Source organism: Theropithecus gelada, chromosome 8 (genome assembly GCF_003255815.1).
Source record: "Theropithecus gelada isolate Dixy chromosome 8, Tgel_1.0, whole genome shotgun sequence".
Taxonomy (NCBI): Eukaryota; Metazoa; Chordata; class Mammalia; order Primates; family Cercopithecidae; genus Theropithecus; species Theropithecus gelada.
Genome location: NC_037676.1, coordinates 102,108,569 through 102,130,915, shown reverse-complemented (window position 1 = coordinate 102,130,915; position 22,347 = coordinate 102,108,569). Strand labels below are relative to the sequence as shown.

At 37.6% G+C, this 22,347-nt stretch overlaps 1 protein-coding gene across 1 annotated transcript in view; it reads right to left on the bottom strand.

Annotated features, from left to right (window-relative positions):
• The window catches only part of VPS13B (vacuolar protein sorting 13 homolog B), an 858,817-nt gene that overhangs the window by 65,829 nt on the left and 770,641 nt on the right, over nt 1-22,347 (bottom strand). Inside the window, exons 42-48 of the mRNA XM_025394335.1 lie at nt 12,679-12,834; nt 4,377-4,640; nt 3,647-3,730; nt 3,293-3,468; nt 2,613-2,783; nt 2,073-2,274; nt 725-913 (exon numbers count right to left, since the gene is read on the bottom strand). Coding sequence (XP_025250120.1) covers nt 725-913; nt 2,073-2,274; nt 2,613-2,783; nt 3,293-3,468; nt 3,647-3,730; nt 4,377-4,640; nt 12,679-12,834 — 1,242 coding nt within the window. The remainder of the gene's footprint in view (nt 1-724; nt 914-2,072; nt 2,275-2,612; nt 2,784-3,292; nt 3,469-3,646; nt 3,731-4,376; nt 4,641-12,678; nt 12,835-22,347) is intronic.

Genomic DNA, 22,347 nt, shown 5'->3' with positions numbered 1-22,347 from the left:
CTCTTTTTCTAATTTGGGACAGCTAAAATAATGATGATATTAGAAGTACAGCATAAAACTTCTGCACGGTACACTGTGATATTGTACTTTCATAAGTGATGTGATTAGTTATATTATTCAGCTAGTTGGTTTTAATAGACTTTAGATTTATGCTGAAAAGCACATACCATTTATATTTAAATAACTTACTTTTTTGTATCTATCTCTAAAACATGGACACCAGTCCACTGTTCAAGAATATAACTTCCTCTTATAACCATGGTTCTAGGGGAGATTTAGAATTGATCCACATAATTTTGCTCAGGATGTCCTTTCCAGAAATATAACCTTTGCTGCAGGAGGAGCCTTTGTCCTTTCACTCTATGCTCAGAATGTTAGTGACTCTACTTTCTGCTCTAAAGAAGGAGGCCAAGTACAATTTGTGGATATTTTGGAGTAAGTTCATTTTCTCCCCACATACTATAAATCAAGTGACTGCTGAGTATTCTGAAATAGAACAATTATTGGATACATTATGTGACACAACTTTTATCACTGGTAAAGAAAAAAAAGCACTGTAAAACAGAGAGGTCTAAGAAGTTAAGAAATCAAATGTTTTACTATTACAAATTGTTTAGAACAAGTAATATGAAAAAGGTATTAAAAAGAAAAAGGCAGATTCATTTTAAACAGGTTAAGGGGATGGCATGCTATTTCCTCCCAGCCACACAGACTTTGATCTTACCTTCTGATGTCCTGGAAAAGCACCAAGTCTTACTTCAGTATCAACAAATGCTTCTTCATCCAATGTCACAACTTCGCCATTACCTCCATCTTTCCACTTTGGAGATGTCAGGTTATGGACCAGTTTAATTGCTACTGACTTGTGCACAGTGTTTGTATTTGCCCAGTATATTCCAATTTGAAAAGCTTCCTGGAAAAATAATGCCTCAATTATTAAGTAATTTTCTTAACTTTGATATTTTTTACTTCAATCCTCAGGCTGTTTTAAAAATATTATATAATAGGTCTACTAAGGCAACCAAATATCCCTCCATGGTTTCTGTGTGTGTGTGTGTGTGTGTGTGTGTGTGTGTGTGTTTGTAATGGCAACGTACATTTTATTTTGGCTCCCAATGTATTTTTATTTTTGTACTCACAATGGAATTCATATTTACGGGAGGGAGGGGAAAACCAAACCCAAACAGTGACTACCCTGTAAATACCAAAGGCTTTAAAAACTGAAGGTTTCATCTCATTTGACAAGAGAATAATATCTAACATTAGGTCCACATAGGTCAACATTCCAATTCCATAAGGTAACATCATCTGATTTTACAAAAAAAGAAAAAATGCAATTGAATAAAGATGTTTATGACCTGGAGCTCAAAAAAGGATTCTGAAATTGTTCTCTATCAGAAAGACATTGTATTTAGGAGTTCCTTTTACTCTATCTTTTTTTTTTTTTTATAGATTTGTGTGTCTTCTTGAAACAGACTAGCCTTATGAAGAAGGTTTTGTGACAGCATATAAAATCTTCCTGTGATATTTTGGTTCACAATTAGGTTTCTCTCTGTGTCAGTAATCATTCCATATTGTTATAATCAACAACTGGGTAGACAGCCATAATTATGAACATCCAAGTCCACTTATAAAGGTAAAGGGGCCCTGACAAAAACAGTTGCTCTGAAATCCTCAGTATCTTGCAGACTGCAGAGAACTTCCTGAAGAACAGCAAAGAATACCTAGGGTATGGATAAGCACACATGATGGCTATATTTCCTTAATATATACTGATAGACCAGCCCGAATACTTGTCAAATATCCTATGCCAATGGAATGAGAATGTAACTAATCCAAGTTATCAAATTTAATGGTAACTCAAGCACCAATAGTGTTGATGGTTTTTTTTTTAAAAAAAAAGACATCAGAAAAGTCCTTGAATATTCAAAGACCATTCCATACCTCTTACATATGCATCTAAGAAGAATTTTTCACAACTGATTCATTCTGTGAAGATCATAAACACAACTTTACAATAAAATCTACTTGTTGAGAGATAAGAATTCATATTAATTAAAAAAGTTTAGTACCTGAAAATTAGGAGGAATAATAATTTTGCCAGCAGGAACCTGTAGAACAATGTTCTCTCCTTCAAATAGCCAGAGGTCCCATTTGGACTCATTGATAAGCAGGGCCCAGGGCAGAAGTTCTATCAACAAAGTTCTAACATATGGCTTCCAGATTGACAGCTTCACTCGCATTGGGCTATCCCACTGACTTAGCTGTTCATTCCTGTTCCAAACACCATATCCAAGAGACTCAATGAAATATGATAACTTTAATATTTGTGAAATATGTTTAAAGATTCCAAACACACCATGTTCCTGCATGATACCTCCTCATACCAGAATCTTTCAATGCTAAATTTGCATGCAGGAGAAAGCAACTTTTCATGCAATTATGATCTAGATCATGAATAAAGAAATCTACAAAATACACCTACTAGATGATAAAAGGTAAGAATCTGACACATACATGCACACACCACTTATGGTATTTAATATTTTTGTGAATGATCATTTGTTAATATTGAGAAATTTTTGTAGAAAAAGATCACTGAAGAATGTTACCTGTCAGAATCCTTCTTATTATAGGGCCATATGGGTTGAAGCGACTTTTCTGGCCCATAGAATTCGTCAAGGATCTGATTAACTGTGCCTCTAGGGTGTACCTTAGTGGCTATTTGCTTAATGAGGGATGTTGAGATGGGAACTGCACAATCTGAAGGATCATATTCTTCTCTAGGAAATTGAAAGAAAAACCAAGAATAAATATCAGATTTCTAAAGTGGTCTACAATTTATTGAAAAATATCTAACTACAAATGTATTACAGACCAACACCTTTTTGGTAGATAGAGTCCATTTATGGGACAGTGTGTGGATGATCTGGGCCCTGGCTTTTCCTCTTTCTTCCCCCACCCCTCAATTCCTGGGTGTTGATCTCTATTTACATCTTCTTTCACTACAGAAGTCATGTGTCAATGAAATCGAAATTAAAATTTCTGATGATTCCTCTTGATTATATCTATGCTTAATGAGAAAGGCTGATTTTTATGTAAAACTACAGATGAGAATAAGAGGTCACTAGGCAGGGCAATTTTAAAATAACATTCTCATAAGATAAGAAATCATACAAAAAACTCCCTCCACCCCATCTTCCCACCCACCTCCTACCCTCCCCACCCAGTGCAAGGTTACTTTTCTACTTAATTTCTCTTAGGAAAATGTAGGGAAGGATTTTTCTAGTACCTTGCTTGGAATGTCAGGTGATGTACAAGGTCAGGTTCTATGTTTTGCAGTGGTTTTTCCTGCCCTTTTCCTGGAATAATTTGTGTTTCACTCAATCCCAGACTCCTTTTCTCCAAATGTATGATAATGGGGTCTGGAAGATGACTCTTCATGATAAAAAGAGGGCTGAACACAATCTATAAAAATAAAAGGACAGAACAACTTTCATATTTGCTTTGTTGCAGTATTCCAGCTGTTTGATGCTGAAACAAACTTGCAATAAATCTCTTCCCTAGGTCACTCTGACCTTAATTTATTTCAGAACAGGAAAGGTCAGAGTCATATACCATATTTTAGGATTGGGAAAGCACTCACCATTCGTTGTTGCACTTGAGAGTTGGGTTCTAAAGTCAAAACTGTGCACCAGACATAAATAATGGAACTGTTTGAAGATGGCACCTGCACATGAAATAGAAACGGGTCCTATTGAGTACTAAGCAGTTTACTAATTAATCAAAATAAGGCACAGATATATCAGTTTGGAAGATTAAAAAGAGTTTAAAGTTATAGAGAAAAAGCCATTATTTAAAAAAAACTAAGCAAAAACAGACTTCATTATGGCATAAAGCAAATGTGCAGTGAGTCGACGGGGCCAACTCTTTCCATAAAGACAAAGAGATTGCATAAGGAGAGATATAAGACTGACTGGCAAAATGAAAGAGAATTTATTCTTTATGGGAATGAAAGTGATGATGGTAAAGACTGAGGAAGAGATAAAGTAACAGACCATCACAAAAATCCTTAAGTGAGAAGGATACCACCCCCAGTCCCACCCCACCCCTAACCCTGGGGCAGCAGGATCTTTTTCAAGATATCACTTGCATCTGGGAGGGACAGAGTCTTGGCTGTAAGAACTACTGGAACTGATACAAATGTATTGTTGTGGGATGGGGAGTAAACAGTTTGAGAAGTACTATTCAAAGCCTTTCTCCCCCCTTTTTTATATATCACTTTTTAATAAATTAAGTGCTATACAAGTAAAGAACATTTTGAGAAAATTTCAATGTTAAAGCTGCTCTACTCTAGATTGAAGTTCTTTTCAAACCTGAATGACAATGCTGTATTCAGGGGCTTTGGATTCCAGGCGCACATCTCTTGACCAGTCTTCATCTCCTTTGGCCTTCACACACAGCTCTGTCAGTTCATTGTTTTCTAGTATATATGAAGGCAGTTTCTGTTTGGCTGTGAGGCAGTCAAAATGTTCCCGAACTACAGCTTGTCCATCTTGACCAATGTAATGCTGAACGACTTTTAGTTCTATGCTTTGAGACAAGTAACTACAGATGATCTGTCTTCCACAGATGATAATCTAAAAGACAGTAAGTACATAAGTCTTTATCAATTCAGACTTCATTAACTGGAAATATGTTATCGATCAAACAAAATAAACTATGTTGATGTTAATGGAAAGAAAATGAAGTAATTAGCTTAAACAGTACAAGAAGGAAAAAAGACTTGAAGTCAAGAAGAAATTTTGCTTTGGCCATGTTGAGTTTGCTATTTAAAGGACAGACTCCTCCATGGAGTCCAGTACTCAATTGAAATGCTGGTCAGGTGCTGGCCAGAGACAATGTGGCAGTGGAGATAATGATTTGTGAAAGGAAAACCTTGCAAACATGCATGAACAGAAGATAGTTTACCTGAAAGAGAGGGTAGAAGCTCAAACCCAGAAACTGACCAATACTCCAGGGGCAGACTCAGGGTGAGGAGCTAGAAAATGGGGCCAGAGAAGAAGGGGTGAAGGAGAATAGAGGTGAATCGGGGACAGTAGTTTTGCTGAAGCCATAAGAGAAGTGCCTGCCCAGGAGGTGGCAGTGAATCTTGTCAAGTGATGTACAAAAGGAAAAGACTGGGAATTGAAAATCATTTAGTTCTGGTAATTGAGAGGGCAACTGTGATCAATCCATTCCTTGAAGTTGATTTTCAAGGGTTTATTGCACTCTTATCTAGTAAGAAATCTCTGTATAAACAGATAATACAAATAATCTTTAATGCCAATATCTAATTTTTAAAATTTTTTTTCAGTTTATTTATTTCGTTTTTTTAGACAGGATCTTGCTCTTTCACCCAGGCTGGAGTGCAGTGGCATGATCACAGCTCACTGCAATCTCAACCTACCAGGCTCAAACAATCCTCCCAACTCAGCCTCCAGAGTAGCTGGGTCTACAGGGAATGCACCACCCCATCTGGCTAACATTTCTGTTTTTTGGTAGGATGGGGTTTCACAGTGTTGCCTAGGCTGGTCTCAAACTCCTGAGCTCAAGTAATCTTCACACCCCAGCCTTCCAAAATGCTGGGATTACAAGCATGAGCTACTGTGCCCAGCCTAAACTGTGTAAGTTTTATCTTTATAAACACACAGAATTATCCACTAAACCTATGGGTTATTCAACTTTACACCCAGGTAAGAGTATAGTTCATAGTAGGTATTAAGAAATGGGGACCTTGGCCAGGTGTGGTGGCTCACACCTGTAATCCCAGCACTTTGGGAGGTCAAGGCAGGTGGACCACCTGAGGTCGAGAGTTCGAGACCAGCCTGACCAACATGGAGAAACCCTGTCTCTACTAAAAATACAAAATTAGCTGGGCGTGGTGGCACATGCCTGTAATCCCAGCTACTCGGGAGGCTGAGGCAGGATAATTGCTTGAACCTGGGAGGCAGAGGTTGTGGTGAGCCGAGATCACGCATTGCACTCCAGCCTGGGCAACAAGAGTGAAACTCCGTCTCAAAAACAAACAGCAAACAAACAAACAAACGGGGGCCTGGTATGATGGCTTATGCCTGTTATCCCAGTCGTTTGTGAAGCCAAGGTTAGGAGTTCGAGACCAGCCTGGGAAACATGGCAAGATCCCATCTAAACAAAAAATTTAAAAATCAGCAAGGTATGGTGGTGTATGCCTGTAGTCACAGCTACTTGGAAGGCTGAGGCAGGAGTACCACTTGAGCCCAGGAGTTCAAGGCTGCAGTGAATTATAACTGCACCACTGTACTCCATCCTGGGTGACAGAGCAAGACCCTGTCTCTACAAAAAACAACAAATGTTTTCTTAAATTGGTTGAAATTGAAAAGATAATGCAAAATTTAATATGGTGGTGAATTTTTTTTCAGAAAGCAAATCCTTCTGTAATATGAATATTCACCATGACTGGAGAAAATAGGACTTTCATATACTGAATTTCCTATTTGTAATATTTTTCCAGATTATAATAACACACACACACACAGAGTATATGTATAAGTCTAAGCATATGATGTTTAATTTTAGTATGTCAACTTGACTGGGTCATGGTATGAGCAGACATTTAGTCAAATATTCTAGGTGTGTGTGTGAGGGTGTTTCTGAGTGAGATGAACATTTGAATTGGTAGACTGAGTAAAGCAGATCATCTTCCCCAACATGGGTGGGCATCATCTAACCAAATGAAGACCTAATCGAAGGAAAAGGCTAAGAGGAAATTCATTTTGCCTGACTGCTTGAGCTAAGGCACTGGTCTTTTCTGGCCTTTAGACTTGGAATGAAGTGTCAGCTCTTCTTGGGTCTTGTACCTGCCAGACTTTGGACTGGAACTTACACTGTTGGCTCACCTGGTTCTCTGGCCTTTGCACTCAGATGGGAGCTACACATTGGCTCTCCTGGGTCTGCAGCTTGCTGACTGCAGATCTTGGGACTTCTCTAAGATTATGTCACATGTTTCATAATCACGAGTCAATTTATAATAAATCATTCTTTTTCCACACACCCATGCACGTACATGTGTGCGTGCATAGGTGTGCACACATACACCCCCTCATTAGTGCTGTTTTTCTGGAGAACACATTCTCAGAGCAGCCTTACAAACTAGGTGCTACTATGACTCCCCATCTTAACAGACAGAAAATTTAACAGAGATATTTAATAACTTGCTTGGTGTTACCCAGTAAGTCTGGCCCAGAGTTTGTTGATCGTCACCCTGATAGTCTGTCTGTCATAAAATTAATATCTACTCATTAAGAAAAGTTAGAAACCATAAAAAAGAAAATAAGGGCTGCTCTTTATAACAGCTATGTTATAAAGACACCATTTCTTCCCTTCCCAATAGCTGTTCTATCCTTTCCTCTTATTATGAAAAACCCTCACTTGATTTGATTTGGTTAGTTAGCAAAAGGCAGCAAAGTACTCAGGGAAGGTAGACACCTCCCTTGGTCCCCAGTGGCTGTATCATGATTGGTACAAGCCAATCCTGTTAATTCCATTCTCCTTTTGCCATTGATTAGGGTAAATATGGAACTCTGGATTGGCCAATAATATGAGAAGGGAAGACTGGTAAAAGGCTCTAGGAAAGATATTACTCCTTGATAATAAGGGAGACAGGTTGAGAAGGGAAGCCCTTCTTTTCTGTCACAGAAGCTGTTATCAGAGGATGTATACAGCTTTTACTGCCATCTGAGACCAGGCAGGCAAATCTAAGAGGATGACAGAGAAGCAAATACAACACTGGGTTGCTTAGTTAGCCAGTACTGAACCAGCCTTCTTCCTCCTTGTTATGTGAAACAGTAAACATAAAATAGAATAGTATCTGCCTCATTAACTTGCTATGAAGATTAAAAAGCATATTTTGTAACTTCAAACTGAAAGCATCCTAATTGATACATTTTCCTATGTCATTAAGACTTCTCTGTAACCATCAATTTTAATGAACTATTATTTACAAAAATAAATATGAATAACTATTTATAAATGAACTATTATAACTATTTCTAGGTGGGGGTCTCGCTCTGTCACCCAGGGTGGAATGCAGTGGCAAGATTTCAGCTCACTGCAGCCTTGAACTCCTGGACTCAAGGGATCTTCTTGCCTCAGCCTCCTAAGTAGGTTGGACTACAGGCACATGCCACCATGCCTGGCTAATTCATTTTATTTTTTGCAGAGATAGGGTCTTGCTAGGTTGACCAGGCTGGTCTTGAACCCCTGGGCTCAAGTGATTCTCCTGCCTCAGCCTCCCAAAGTGCTGGGATCACAGGCATGAGCCACTACACTGGGATGAACTGTTATTTAATCAAAAGAAACCTGCTAGATTGAGGAACCAAAAATTAAATGTCATTGTTGTTTTAATTTGCATTATTTGAATGGTGAGGTTTAGCTTTTTCTCAAACATTTATTTCTCAACTATCTGCTTATTTGAATTTTCTTTAGAAGGAGCACATCTGTAAAACCAAGCTGTGCTTAACTGTTATATTTCCCTTAGATACTCTAGTCATTATAATCTTTTAAAACTATGCTTTCACAATAACAAACCATAAAAGTCAACTGAACTATGATCCTAAATTAGGAAGCAAACTTTTCTTTAGCATATGCTAGGGGTTACTAGACACTCATGGTAAGTCTTATGATGCCATAGCATTGCCTAACTTGAAAAACATTTGAAAACTCTGAAGCAGTATTTAACTCTGTTATTCTTGATGTGTCCAAGCCTGGCAATATATGCACATGGCTCTTGCTTCAGAACCTTTGGACCCCTGGAGATTTAGAAGAGAATTTTGCTGTCTCTCATAGAAACCACAGAATCTCCACAACCATCTGGGACTCACTTGGTTTATCCAAGACAAAGATCCTCTTGGTGGGTTTTTATAGTCTCATTTTCAACTAAAAAGCCTGTTAAATAGGCTTTCAAATTTGATAAAAAGAAAATTCTTAAAAGTGGCCAGGGAGGGAAGGCTACTTTAGATGAAGGAAAATCCAAAAATGGTCACTCAGTGGAGTAGTGTGCCTTCACGGCTGTTCCAGGGTTAGGTTCAGGAGAGCTATATCTGCTTTTCTTCAAAGTGGCAAACTTACAATGCCTTTATTTTGAAAATTATGGTTAGAATTTCAAGATTAATTTATCAGTTGAAGACAGCTACTTAATTTTTTTAAATGCACATTTTCTCTTTAATACACATTTCCAGGTTTCACACTAATTTCCCTCCTTCCTCAAAGCCACAAAGATGTGTATTGAAGATTTCCACATATGATTTTACTTAGCAGGTTTCAGAACTCTTATTAGATCAGTGCCAAGAAGAACAGTGATATTAAAGAATAACTCCAGAGCACCAGATGCATTGGAAAATGATATCTTAACCATGATTAAAAGTATGTGTATAAAGACACCATTATACATACATACATATGTACATTTGAGATTTTAGAGTAGTAAAGGTTTCTTCAACAAAAGGATGGGAAACATGGAAGCAAATATGTGTACATGAGTGGCTGTAGAACATACAAAGTTCCCACAAAATTTTCTGTGGTCAATTTTCATTCAATTGGGGAAAATGAGAGGGGTATAAGAAAATGCAGAGCACAGATAACCCAGCATCAATGTTAAAAAAGAGCTTTAGCCAATTCTCCATTATCCAGGGGGCGTTAAGGTCCATCAGGGATCTGCACACACTCACTTCCCCAAATGGGCCCTAGTAATTAGGCAGCTGCAGTTTATTGCAAATTTTCAGGCCCAGGTGGGGGTAGAAGGAAAGAAGCCAAGATGTGAGGGAGGCAAGAATCCACAAAGCTCTTCTGAAGCTTGGTTCCCTTCTTCCTTCCTAACCTTGCCAATTGAGGAAATCCTATGTCTCTGATGTACTTTAACTAGAGCAAATCTGAACGCTAAACTACCCTGACAGCAAAAATTAAATCCAATTGAAAAAGACATTTAACATTTTTGCTTGTGGGTGTGTGTATCTGAGTAAGGGGGCAGGGGAGAGGTAAAACTGTCAGACATTTTTAGAAATGTATTTTTCAAATAACCAACTTTTATGACATTTGGTAGGTATACTGTTGCAACGTGTAATATTTTGTGCAAGAACACTGTATATATTAATTTATCCCTGAAATTTAACATTGTTTCTTGAAAATATATAGCATCTATACAAGAATGAGTCACTACTGTTGTAACACAAAGATGTCCAACTAGTGTTACTCATGCCCGATAACATTTCATTAGAATAATTTTAAGTATGGTACACTGGGCTATGGCAGGAGGGCAGGCATGTTGTAAGCATTTTACATACACAAACTCAGTTAATCCTCACACTAACTTCCTGAGGAAGGCACTATTACTATCTCCATTTTACAGATGAGGAAATTGATTCACAAAGAGTTTAAATGACTTGCTGAAGATCACACAGCTAGCAAGCGGATACAGCCAAGTTGCCTATGATCTTGACTACAAGGACGTACCATTAAAACCATTTCTCTATGGAGGGACCCTGCCATTTCAGTAATTGATAAACTTTCTAGCAGCCACACTAAAAAGAGCTGAACCACCTGGGAAAGTTTAGACTGGAGCTATGGTAGTCAAATTGTGGTCCCTGGACCAGCAGCATCAGCAGCACCTGGGAACTTGTTAGAAATGCAAATTACAGGCCACACCCAATCTGAAACTCTGGGGTTGGGAGCCAGCAATCTGTGTTTTAACAAGCCCTCCAGAGGATTCGGATACACTCTCAAATTTGAGAAGGCCTAGAGAGAAGAAAACCAAGGGGAAACACGATAGCTTCCCTTATGTTTTTGAAGGGCTATAATGTAGAGGAGAGGTGACTTGTGGAGTCCTCACAACAAGTTTTGTGCTTGTTGTATATTCCTCATAGTTCTAGGGAAAGGTGGTGGAATGGTGAAAGATTTTTGGTTCAAAATTAGGAAGAAAACTTAGCTGGTGGTAGCCAACAGAAAGGGCTGCTGTGTGAGAGAATGAGCCTCTTGTCATCTGAACTATTCAAAGAGGCTGGATGACCTTTTCTCAGACATACTACTGAATGGGAAGGTGGATAAGACATTCTTGAAAGACCATGAGTGACAGAATCAGAAAACTAGTACATACTTACTGGGCAGATATTCATTGAGAGCAAATTCATGTAAGAGTGTTCTGAGCGCAGATGGGAGTTAGTGACACTTCTTGTTCTCTTTGGCTCAATGCTCACACTAGTAGGCTGGTCCCCGCAGGAATCCTTCAGTAAGACTCATTTGTCCCATATTTGTCTCTTCGTTTATGCTATACTGTCTACTTGGAATGCTCTCTCTTAATCCAAATTCTACATATTTTCCATATCTTCTCACTGAAACCTCTAAATTCCCTTTACACTTACTGTCAGTTTTATACATTGTTGGGCTTACATAAAATTGCAATTTAAAAGCAAAGATTGTTTCACATACTTGGTGTTTTCCATTTTACTTTGTTCCACTTTAGGCAATCAATAAATATTCTGAGGAATGCTCAGTTAATTGGGGAGTCTTCCATGCTTCTTTTCTGAGACTCCTCTGCTAGAGTTGAGTTCTCTTTTTATTTCTGTGGCCCACAATAATAAGATCATCAAGTCCAGCGCCTTGATTAGGTGCAGACCAAGAATGCATATGGTGTGGGTCCTACTGTTCATCTCGCTAGTAGCTTCCTGCTTCCTCCTTGGCATGCAGCAACAGAATAGCCCCTGCTGCTCCATAGGGGAAGCTCCCCTTTTCCAGGGACTAAGTGCTGTTTCTATCATGTCCCACAAAAGCTCTGGATAGACTGTTACAATCCAGATGTAAATGTGTATGTTGAAATTCTAACGACAAATCCAGTTATTATGTGTGCAGTGAAGCCAGTTTTCAGATTTTAATACTTCCTTTTTTTCTTTCTACTCGTCATATGCTCCATGCTTGAAAAACATCTTTTAGAAACCACATTTTCACATCTCAAGAACACAAAGAAAGTGTCAGATACTTTTTTCCCTTTGCAGTCTTAGAACTTCAAAAACAGCCAAAAGGAAGTTTTATAAAATACGTAAAAATATGTGCTGAGAGCTGAGGTTTTATATGCCAAGAGTTAGGCTGCAGTGAATTTTTACTGCAGTTAATATTAACTCCTAGGAAAAGAAAAGCTTGCTGGAGACCCAGGCCCACTCTGTCATGGGAGAGTATCACAGCACTTCCTTACAGATCATTCTCACGTGTGAGAACCAACTCTTGGTTATCCGCTGGTGGATTATCCAGGGTTCCCACTACTCTTTGCTGCTTTTCCTTCTCAATAAAGGACTTTTGGCTATTTCACAGCTCATTAGCACCTCCACCAGAAGGTAGGTGGTGACAGGGAGAAGAGGTGAAACTAAAATCAGTAAATTTTACTGCTCGTTAGCAGCTCTTGTAAAAGAAGTGGGACAAAGGGTTTGAAGCCATCATCATTGTCAGGATCATAGATAAGCATTTATTAAATGCTCACATGCATGCTAGTAGCAGATATAACTAGGTATAACCACTGTGATTTTTAGAAAATTATTAATTATTTTCATTTAAGTTTCTTCTTCATTACACTGAATAATGAAGAGGTGTCTGGGTCAGGAACACAAAGAAACTTACCTGTTTTTGTACTCCATTGAGTCGCTGAACCTTGATGATGAGAGAAGCAGTTCGACCCCTGTACTGAATTGTTCTAATAAAAGTCCCGGCATGGTCCACACTGAAAGGCTCTGACCAACGCCAGTTGCCCCAACCTTCAATACAGATGTGTAACAGCTGGAGAGAAAAACAATAATCGTCATATTGCCAAACGTGCCAACAAAAACCTAGTCCTAAAATGAAAGTCTCATTGCTGGAAAACCTTTCCATTTGTAATATTTCGCATCTGTTTTCTTTCTAACCTGCATTATTCATCCACTTCCAACTTATTCCACCAGGCTAAGAATAGCAAATATGCCACATAGAGTCAATGTGGTTTTTCAGATCACATTTTAAACCTTCTTAAAAATAATTGTCCTATCAAATGGTAAAAGGCCTGCTGAACATTTGAGAAAAGATCATTTCATTCATCTGGAGGACAAAAAGGTTGAAGTGTGAGATCAAAGAACCTTGGTATTCGCTGATAGTTTATTCCTTCTTATGGCTAGACAGTAATTAAAGTTAAAATTTATTTTTTTAACCATAAATTGCCATACCTTACTTTTTTCTTTTGATGAAGAACAAAATAGCAGTTTGAAGATGCAATTCATTTAATATACTCTCCTTATGAGATCAGATATATCAAATTAGAAATACCTTCAACATTTTAGATGTAAGATATGATGCATTTGTTCTATTTTTTTTGTTATGTACTTACTGTAACATTTACCAATTGAGTCTCCTGACACATATTTATATTTATTCATGTAGCATTGCCATGTCTGGTCATATTTGGATTTATTTTGGGGTCAGATATGTCCTATTTCTACTCTTACCCACTAACTGCAGCTGAGAAGATCAGGTTAACTACATGAGTATTCCAAAATATATATACAATAATTAGTAGTTTTTTAGGAAACAGGTTTAAATGAAAACAATGTTCTATGATTTGTAAGTACAAGGAAAGAAATCTGACTTTTTTTTTTCTGAGTCTCGCTCTGTCACCAGGCTGGAGTGCAGTGATGCGATCTCGGTTCACTGCAACCTCCACCTCCCGGGTTCAAGCGATTCTCCTGCCTCAGCCTCCCGAGTAGCTGGGACTACAGGCGTGCCACCACACCCGGCTAATTTTTGTATTTTTAGTACAGGTGGGGTTTCACCATGTTGGCCAGGCTGGTCTTGATCTCTTGACCTCATGATCTGCCTGCCTCAGCCTCTCAAAGTGCTGGGATTACAGGTGTGAGCTTTTTATAGCACCTGGCCGAAAACTGATATTTTAAGAAAAATGCATTTATATCATATGCAAACAATTTAAAGTTTTCTTTCACATCACATATAATTTTTTAACAGAGCTAACCAAAGGTAATCTCATGAAAAACTCCCAATTAGTAGACAGAATAAAACTTTGAAAACATCCTGTAACACTATCATAAAAGGCCCTAATAATAAATACATTAAAGATTTACATGGAAATTGCCATAATATTAAATGTCTTGGTGGAAGCAGGTTATTTTTTAGTTTCAGCCTTAGGAGGAGTCCTGATAACATGCTTAAATTTAAAAAATTCCCAAGGTCATCACAGCATACGTTTTTGATGTTAAGATAGGGCTTTTTTAAAAGAAAAATCTGAATACATTATTTTAAAAAATCTCCTAACTCATCTCCCTGCTGTTAATACGGCCTCACTCCAGTTCTTCCTCCACACACAGCCAGTGATCTTGTGATAGGAAAAGGCTATCAGTTAGGTGACTTCTAAAAAAGGCTAACAGCTAAGAAAACACACGTGTGTGCGTACACACACACACACACACACATCCCCTGGATAGCAAATACCTTTAGGGAAAATATGGTCTTATATACACTCTACAACATAAAAGTACCAGAATATCTTTGATGTTTAAATATTAGTAACAGAGAAAAAAAGAAAAATAGCAGTGTTTGGAACCACTTCAGTTTTTTATAGCAGCAACTGGGAATCAAGCTCAGGGTACACACAAAACTAAAAGAAATAAGAAAGTTGTTTTCTTTGGACAGACTAGTAGCTGGAAATGACAAAAAAAAAATAATGAGGCAAGGTACTTAAGATCAAGCTCAGCTATATTTTTCCTGAACATTTCACAGACTCTAGAGAAAGTTTTAATGTACACAATGTAATTTCAAGTGAGGAATGTTCACATTTGCATATGAGCTCAGCTTTAGATAGCTGCTCACTCTGTGTACACAGCTTTTAAGGACTGGATACCACCAAGGAATATGCTGTCAGGTTTTGCTTGGCAGCTATTTGTTCTCAGAATGTTGGCACAGATATTTTCTTTGAATTATGAAAATTCAGATATGTTTGGATTTAGTTCACACAGGAAAATTAAGTGGGAGAAAAACATTTGTAACACTTCTTCCCACATGCATCATCAATGGAACATTTGTAATGTTTGGTCTACTGTTAAAAAACATCTAAATATCTCTGGCAATTAGATGCATATAATTCATTAGGAAAGGAACTACATTCTTAAGAGAGAAACCAACAAAAAGAAATTCAGGAGGCCTAGCAGTACTTCAGTTCTCCTTCCCATTGTGTAATCACCCCTGCCTGGGAACCCGCGGCACTGGATTTGAGCACTGGATGGCAGTGAGTGCTCAGATACCCACAGATGCCTGGCTAAGGTGAGAGGTTTTGTTCTTGCTGGACCCACTGACTAAATTTCACTGCTACAGGTACTGTAAGTCTCCATTTAGTAACGAAGACTTGCATACCTATTTTATTTCTCTACAGAAGGAAGCATAATATCAGGCACAAAAAAATGTGCCATCTGTGTTAGACCACCTGATTCAAATGAGATTTCGATCATCATCCAATACATTTTCATTACTCAAGTACTATAAGGAAGGTAATATGCTAGGCACTATGGAGGAAATATGGAGGAAGAGATGTGTTCTTTGCCCCACAAGGAGATTATGATCATATAGGGAAAATAAGGCAAGAACAAAAAACTAACATGAGGCAGTCAGGAAACGAGAGGAGCAGTCACATAGTAGTCCAGATAAGGAAGGGTCTGGATCAGGTTGCTGTGATTAAGAAAACATTGGGAAGCAGCTGGATCTCAGAGTTTGGGTAGGATTTCAACTGGCAAAGATGACAGTTCCTTCCCACGCCAAAAAGACAGTGTGAGATGTGCAAAGACCACACATGATCCGGACAAGGTTAACCATCTCAACTGGCCACAGAAAAGGGAACATGGATAAAGGGGTGGGAGATAAGGTTAAATACATAGATTTAGATTCTGACTGGCACTGATTTACTAAACTAAGGAATTTGCACATTATGCAGGAATTAGTGGATAGTCACTGATACCTTCCCTATAAGTGAGCAACGTGATGACAAAGAATGAGAGCACATGGGGAGGCAGGAAGACTGCAGGAGTTGGATGAGGGGCAATGTGGGCTAGAAATACAGGGGAGAGAAAGGCAACGGGCTTCACAGAAAATAACTATCCCTTCTGCCTGAAGCCCAAGACATTTTTTTTTAATACTTTATGTTCTAGGGTACATGTGCACAATGTGCAGTTTTGTTACATATGTATACATGTGCCATGTTGGTGTGCTGCACCCATTAACTCATCATTTACATTATGTATATCTACTAATGATATCCCTCCCCTCTCCACCCATCAATTTGGAAATTTTCTTTCACCTCTTTTCTATTAAGATTTTCCTTCCTTACTTCCCCTGCTATCATTCAATCTATCCAGGATTTTCAGTCTCTTTGGTCTACTTAGATAGTGTCTAATATTTTCCACTGTGGGGGAAAAAGTCAAACAGGAAGTATTCTTGTTGGAAGTTTTCGATGACAACTAAAACTAAGCAATAAGGCAGGTTGTACAGTCGCCACACTCAATGGAAGGTCCCAAGAGGGTACATTTTCTTTTGTTCCAGCAGACCCTGGCGCTGGCAGCCAGACTAAATTCATAGTTTTCCCATTGAAGACCTCAGATGGAAGCATATACAGTTTTCAACTCATTTTTTTTTTTCTATACAAAATAGAACTTAAAACAGAATTACTGATCAGGGAATTGGGGATCAGCTCTGAGGACCACCCACAGTTTTGTCCAAAGGAGAATTCCTGAATTGATATATTTAGGAGGAAAGAAGAATAAGATAAAATCCCGGAAAAGAGTACACCAAGAAGAGAAAGAAAAAGTAGATGGTTAAATAAAAAATGTTAACCTGCACCTTAAAACATAAATGATAAAGGTATCAAATACTTTTTTGTGAAGTTACATATTTCACTATTCATTTTAAAACTATTGTCAATATTTTTTCTACTTCAGTATCACAAATTAAAATTTTATCTTCACACTCATTTGTGTATTTTTTTTGCATTTTATAGTAATTTACCCTACAGTAATATGTAATGTTCTAAAAAGAAACTGGAGATTTAAACAACTTCAAAAAAATTCCTAATCCATTGTATTCATTGTAGAAATTTTAAGAGTTCTTAAAAATGAACATGCAATCCAAGTGATATAAACTACTGTGTGTGTGTATATATATATATATATTCTGGTAATATATTTTTATATATTATTTATATATAAAAACTTAGGCACCATTTTATTATATTTTAGAGACAGAGTCACTCTGTTGCCCAGACTAGAGTGCAGTGGTGTGATCATAGCTCATTGCAACCTTGAACTCCTGACCCCTCAAGTGATCTTCCTGCCTCAGCCTCCCGAGTAGCTAGGACTATAGGTACATGCCACCATGCCTGGCTTTTTCAATTTTTTTTATTTTTTGTAAAGATGAGGTCTCGTTATTTTGCCCAGGCTGGTCTTGAACTCCCGGCCTCAATCAATTCTTCCCCCTTGGCCTCCCAAAGTGCTAGGATTACAGGCATGAGCTATTGAACCTGGCCCATTTATTTTATAAACTTCTAAACTCATCATAATATCCCAAGTGTCTAGTGTATAGCAGGCATTCAATAAATATTTGTTGAATAAATAAATCAAGATTAATACAAAATAACCAAAAGTAAGTATCTTAAAATGTCAGTGGTGATATCTGTTCATAAAATGGTATCACAAAATTAGTATGAGTGCCTCCTGGGGCCAGGGACCGCAGTCACTCAGTCCCCAATTCAGCCCCCAGTTGCAGTCCCCAGGCAATTACTGTACCTAATAGGATGTGCCAGATACTTGATAGGGTGTTGGCCAAATGCCCAAATCCTGGTGAATGTGGTCACACCCTGCCTCCTATTTTCTGCAGAAGAAGACATGGGCACTCCGTACTGTGCCTGGGCCCACTCAATACAGATCATGAAGGCAGAAAAAACTGTGGCCAGCAAGTGCTGCCAGCCAGCAGCCGAGCAATTCTACAACTGAGATCAAATTCCTGCTGCCTCACGGCATCCTGTGTCGCCAGCACAAGCCAAGCTTCACCACCAAGAGGCCCAACACCTTATTCTAGGTGTTTGGCCCTCTCACCCCAGGTCTGTCCAAATAAACTCAAGAATGTCAAAACAAAACCAAAACCAAAATGAGTATTAAATCAAGATATTTAGAAGAGTTTCCTATTTTGAATGATCTTTCAACAAAGGAGATTTGTCTTACAGGGATAATAATATTAGATTAAACACCAAATCAATGTAATCCCTCAGATTCATAATTCAGATACTGCAGTACTGATATTAAAATATCAAGTAGGCCCAAAATGATACAATAGGTGAGCATCATGAGTAAAAATTAAGTTGAAATACTAAAATAATTCTTGTCTATCCAAAATACTATCTGGGAAGTCAACTGAATCAAAATTAAATCACTTGCTTGGAATACATGCATCTAAGTGGAACTGATAGTACATTCCACACTACTAAATTAGCATAAGAATGAAATATGTTGCTTATTATTGCTTTTTCAAGGAATTTGAATTTCAAGATGTTTAGCGTATCTGAAATAACGCCAAAAACCAAGTAGAAAAATTTCTAGGTAATGACTAATGCTTGGTGTCATAATTCAATGCTGAAACTTTTAATGCTGAAATTCTTAGGGCCCCATATATCCTTTCACATTTATAGAATATAATTTCCCACCTAAAAGAGTAAGTTGAAATAAATACAACTGAATTATTTTTGGACCCTTTGATGTAGTTTGTTTTGGTAGGAAAAAGAAAAAGAGAAAGTAAGCTCAACTGTGAAAGCCTTTCTAAATCATTCAGGGTGTGATATAATGGAGGCTGCATTGTCGTGATGTAAGTGTTGGCTATTCTTCCACAAAATATGGGTGCTATAAGTTTTCTCTCAAGATTATTTGAATTAATTGAAGGCCACAAATACTGTGTAATTAGCATGAAACAACCTCTTACAATAGAGGGAAACCTGACACATTCATAAAAATGTGGTTGGAGTAAAAATTGTGGCTGAAAGGTAATCCTTATATAAAAAATATCTTGGCCGGGCGCGGTGGCTCAAGCCTGTAATCCCAGCACTTTGGGAGGCTGAGACGGGCGGATCACGAGGTCAGGAGATCGAGACCATCCTGGCTAACGCGGTGAAACCCCGTCTCTACTAAAAAATACAAAAAACTAGCCGGGCGAGGTGGCGGGCGCCTGTAGTCCCAGCTACTCGGGAGGCTGAGGCAGGAGAATGGCGTAAACCCGGGAGGCGGAGCTTGCAGTGAGCTGAGATCCGGCCACTGCACTCTAACCTGGGCGACAGGGTGAGACTCCGTCTCAAAAAAAAAAAAAAAAAAAAAAAAAAAAAATATCTTACTTGTAATACCTATTGATGCATCAATTCTATGAAATAATCTATCCTAAAGTAATAATTACAGATGTGTGTAAAGAATGTATCTAGATGTATGTTTATCCCAGTGCTAGTTTAATAATAAAAATTTGGCAGTATTAGGAAATTGGTCAAATAACACGGTAAAAATAAAAACAGCTTTCCTTTATTAGACATTATGTGTCAAGCACTGGGCTAAGGGCTTTTTAATATTACTTATTCCTTAAAACAATCTTGTAAGGTAGACAGATGAAAAAATAAATGGAGGTACACAGGGGCTGAGGGATTTCTTCAGGTACACAGGGCCAGAGTGTTGGGAGGGGAAGGATACAAGATCTGAAGTTATTCAGAGCCTCTGTTCAAAACTATACTAACAGTAGAGTACTTTCAAGTGGCTGAAAAACAATCATAGCATGAAAACATGTTAATACTATCAGTTAACAACAGATTAATTGAAAAACACACATTACAAAAAGGTATGTGCAGTACCCCCATTTTTGTAAAACAAATAAACAAAAAGTATGTATGCCTATTCCAAAGGAAGAAAAAGGCTAGAAATATGCCATAATGCTAACAGTGGTTAGTTCAGGGTTATGGGATTATGCATTTTAAGTTTCCTTTTTCCCATGTGTGTTTTGTGTGCTTCCTCAGGTAATTTCCAAATTTAATATTACAACTATGTCTTATTTGGCAATCAGACAAAAATGTTATTAAAATAAAAAATGTCTAATAGTATGCCTAGAGAGGACACATTTTAGGTAAAAAGAAATTGTACATTTCTATTTTAAAAGTTCAAGTTCAGCCTCCTAGTCAAAGCCAAATTTTCCCAACTTGCACGCTTGGCACTTTGCCAAGAGGGTGACATGATCTTCAGTTCATCTCTGTAGCCTCCATAATTCCTAGTACAGAGTCTGACTTGCTATATTGCTATGTTACATATTCACATGATTCTTAGGAGCCATTTAATGCGATTATGTGAGCTTTTTACCCTAGGGCAACAGCTTGTTTTTTTATTTGAGACTGGGTCTCCCTTTATTGCCCAGACTTGAGTGCAGTGGCACAATCATGACTCACTGTAGCCTCAACCTCATGGGTTCAAGTGATCCTCCCACCTCAGCCCTCTGAGTAGTTGGGACTACAGGCGCACCATGCCCTACTAATTTTTGTATCTTTTGTAGAGCTGGTGTTTGGCCGTGTTGCCCAGGCTGCTCTTGAACTTCTGAGCTCAAGCAATCTGCCCACCTTAGCCTCCCAAAGTACTGGGATTGCAGACATGCGCCACTGTATCTGGCTCAATTTGGCGAGTATTTTTAAGGATTTACAGCTATTAAATGTTACTATAAGCCAACTAACTGTACTACATATGGTAGATATAGAAAAGAACTAGATAGTTCACTTGGGCTGAAAATGCTTACAATATAGTAGGATAAACAGATATTCAATAAGAATAATTACACTGCAAAATGTTGTTAGAGTAAGAAAAACACAGGGTTTCTGAGGGTTCTGTTTGGGGAAGTTAAAAGTTTGACCAGAGAATGTATTTTGCTTACTCCCCAAAATAAGAAAGACACGTTGAAATAGAACAAAAGATGATAGTAATGTTACTTCTGATAAACAAAAGTAGGTGACAACCTAACCTGTCATGTGACAACCAGGGATGGAGTGGCTATTTCTGTACAAAATTTGTGTCTACAGACATACTGATTATATTAGAAACAAAGACAAGCCATAAATGCAGCAAGCTATGGCTTCAAACTATTTTTGAAAACAACTCCTGGTCATTTGTTTTAACAGAATTTAGAAAATTAACTTTCTATTATCAACTTGTCAGCTTACTTTCCTCTAATAGTTTTGATCGTAACCCAAATGGAGTCACTGAATACTGATTTTGGAAAGAAGGAGTAACTCTGGAATAAAAAAGTCATTGTTTTAGGAGGTCAAATTTTGAGACAGAGGATGAGAGAGAGATATAGGAAGGCAGGGTGAAGAGGAAGTGAACTCTTAGGTCAGTAACTGCTATTTCCTCTCAGAGCATCAATCATCAATAAACACCAGGGATTGATGCATGAAAGACAATGAAACAAAGTAACTGACAAGAAAGTCACTGTTTGGCTGTTTGAAATAATGCTATTCATATGCTATATCTATATTCTTCATAGCTTTAAAACACTGCATTGTGTCATTTCATCATACACTTTGTAATAGTCATTTGAACTTCCCTGGGTAAGTCAGGGTATCAGATTTCACACATTTCTAGCAAACATTAAGGCTTGATGTTTCAACATACCTATAATCAAGCCATAGAATCTTTTTATTATTTTTCACAAATAACTATAAACACAACTCTAAATTCAAGAATTTTTTTATGGATTTTTATTATTCAGGAATTAATCTCTGTTCAATCTCTGGCTGAAATTTACATACTTAAAATAACCTAATAAAAGAAAAGTGGGGAGAATAGTATCATCGTTTCATTTAAATTATTTTCTACAAAACACTGAGATGCTTAATGGGTATTCTGGGCTAAAAAAAAATTAAATCTAAGTGACCTAATTTAGGAAAAACTAATATACTGCATAAACATTTTTGCAAAAAGATTTAATGAGAAAGATGTTTCATGCATTAAAATATTTTATTTTTAAATTTTATGCATAACTTTTTTGGACATTTCAATCACGAAATCAGATATAAATACTGTTAAAAAGTATGAAATGATAAATAGGCTTGTTTTAAAGAGGTCATTTCAACATTTTACATATCTATTGTTTTCATTCTTATAAAGGCTTCCCTTTAGTTAAATGATACGTGACTGAAAAAACATAAGCTGTGATATTAATAGCTGCCTTACGTCTAGAATTGTGTGACAGTCTTTAAGACTG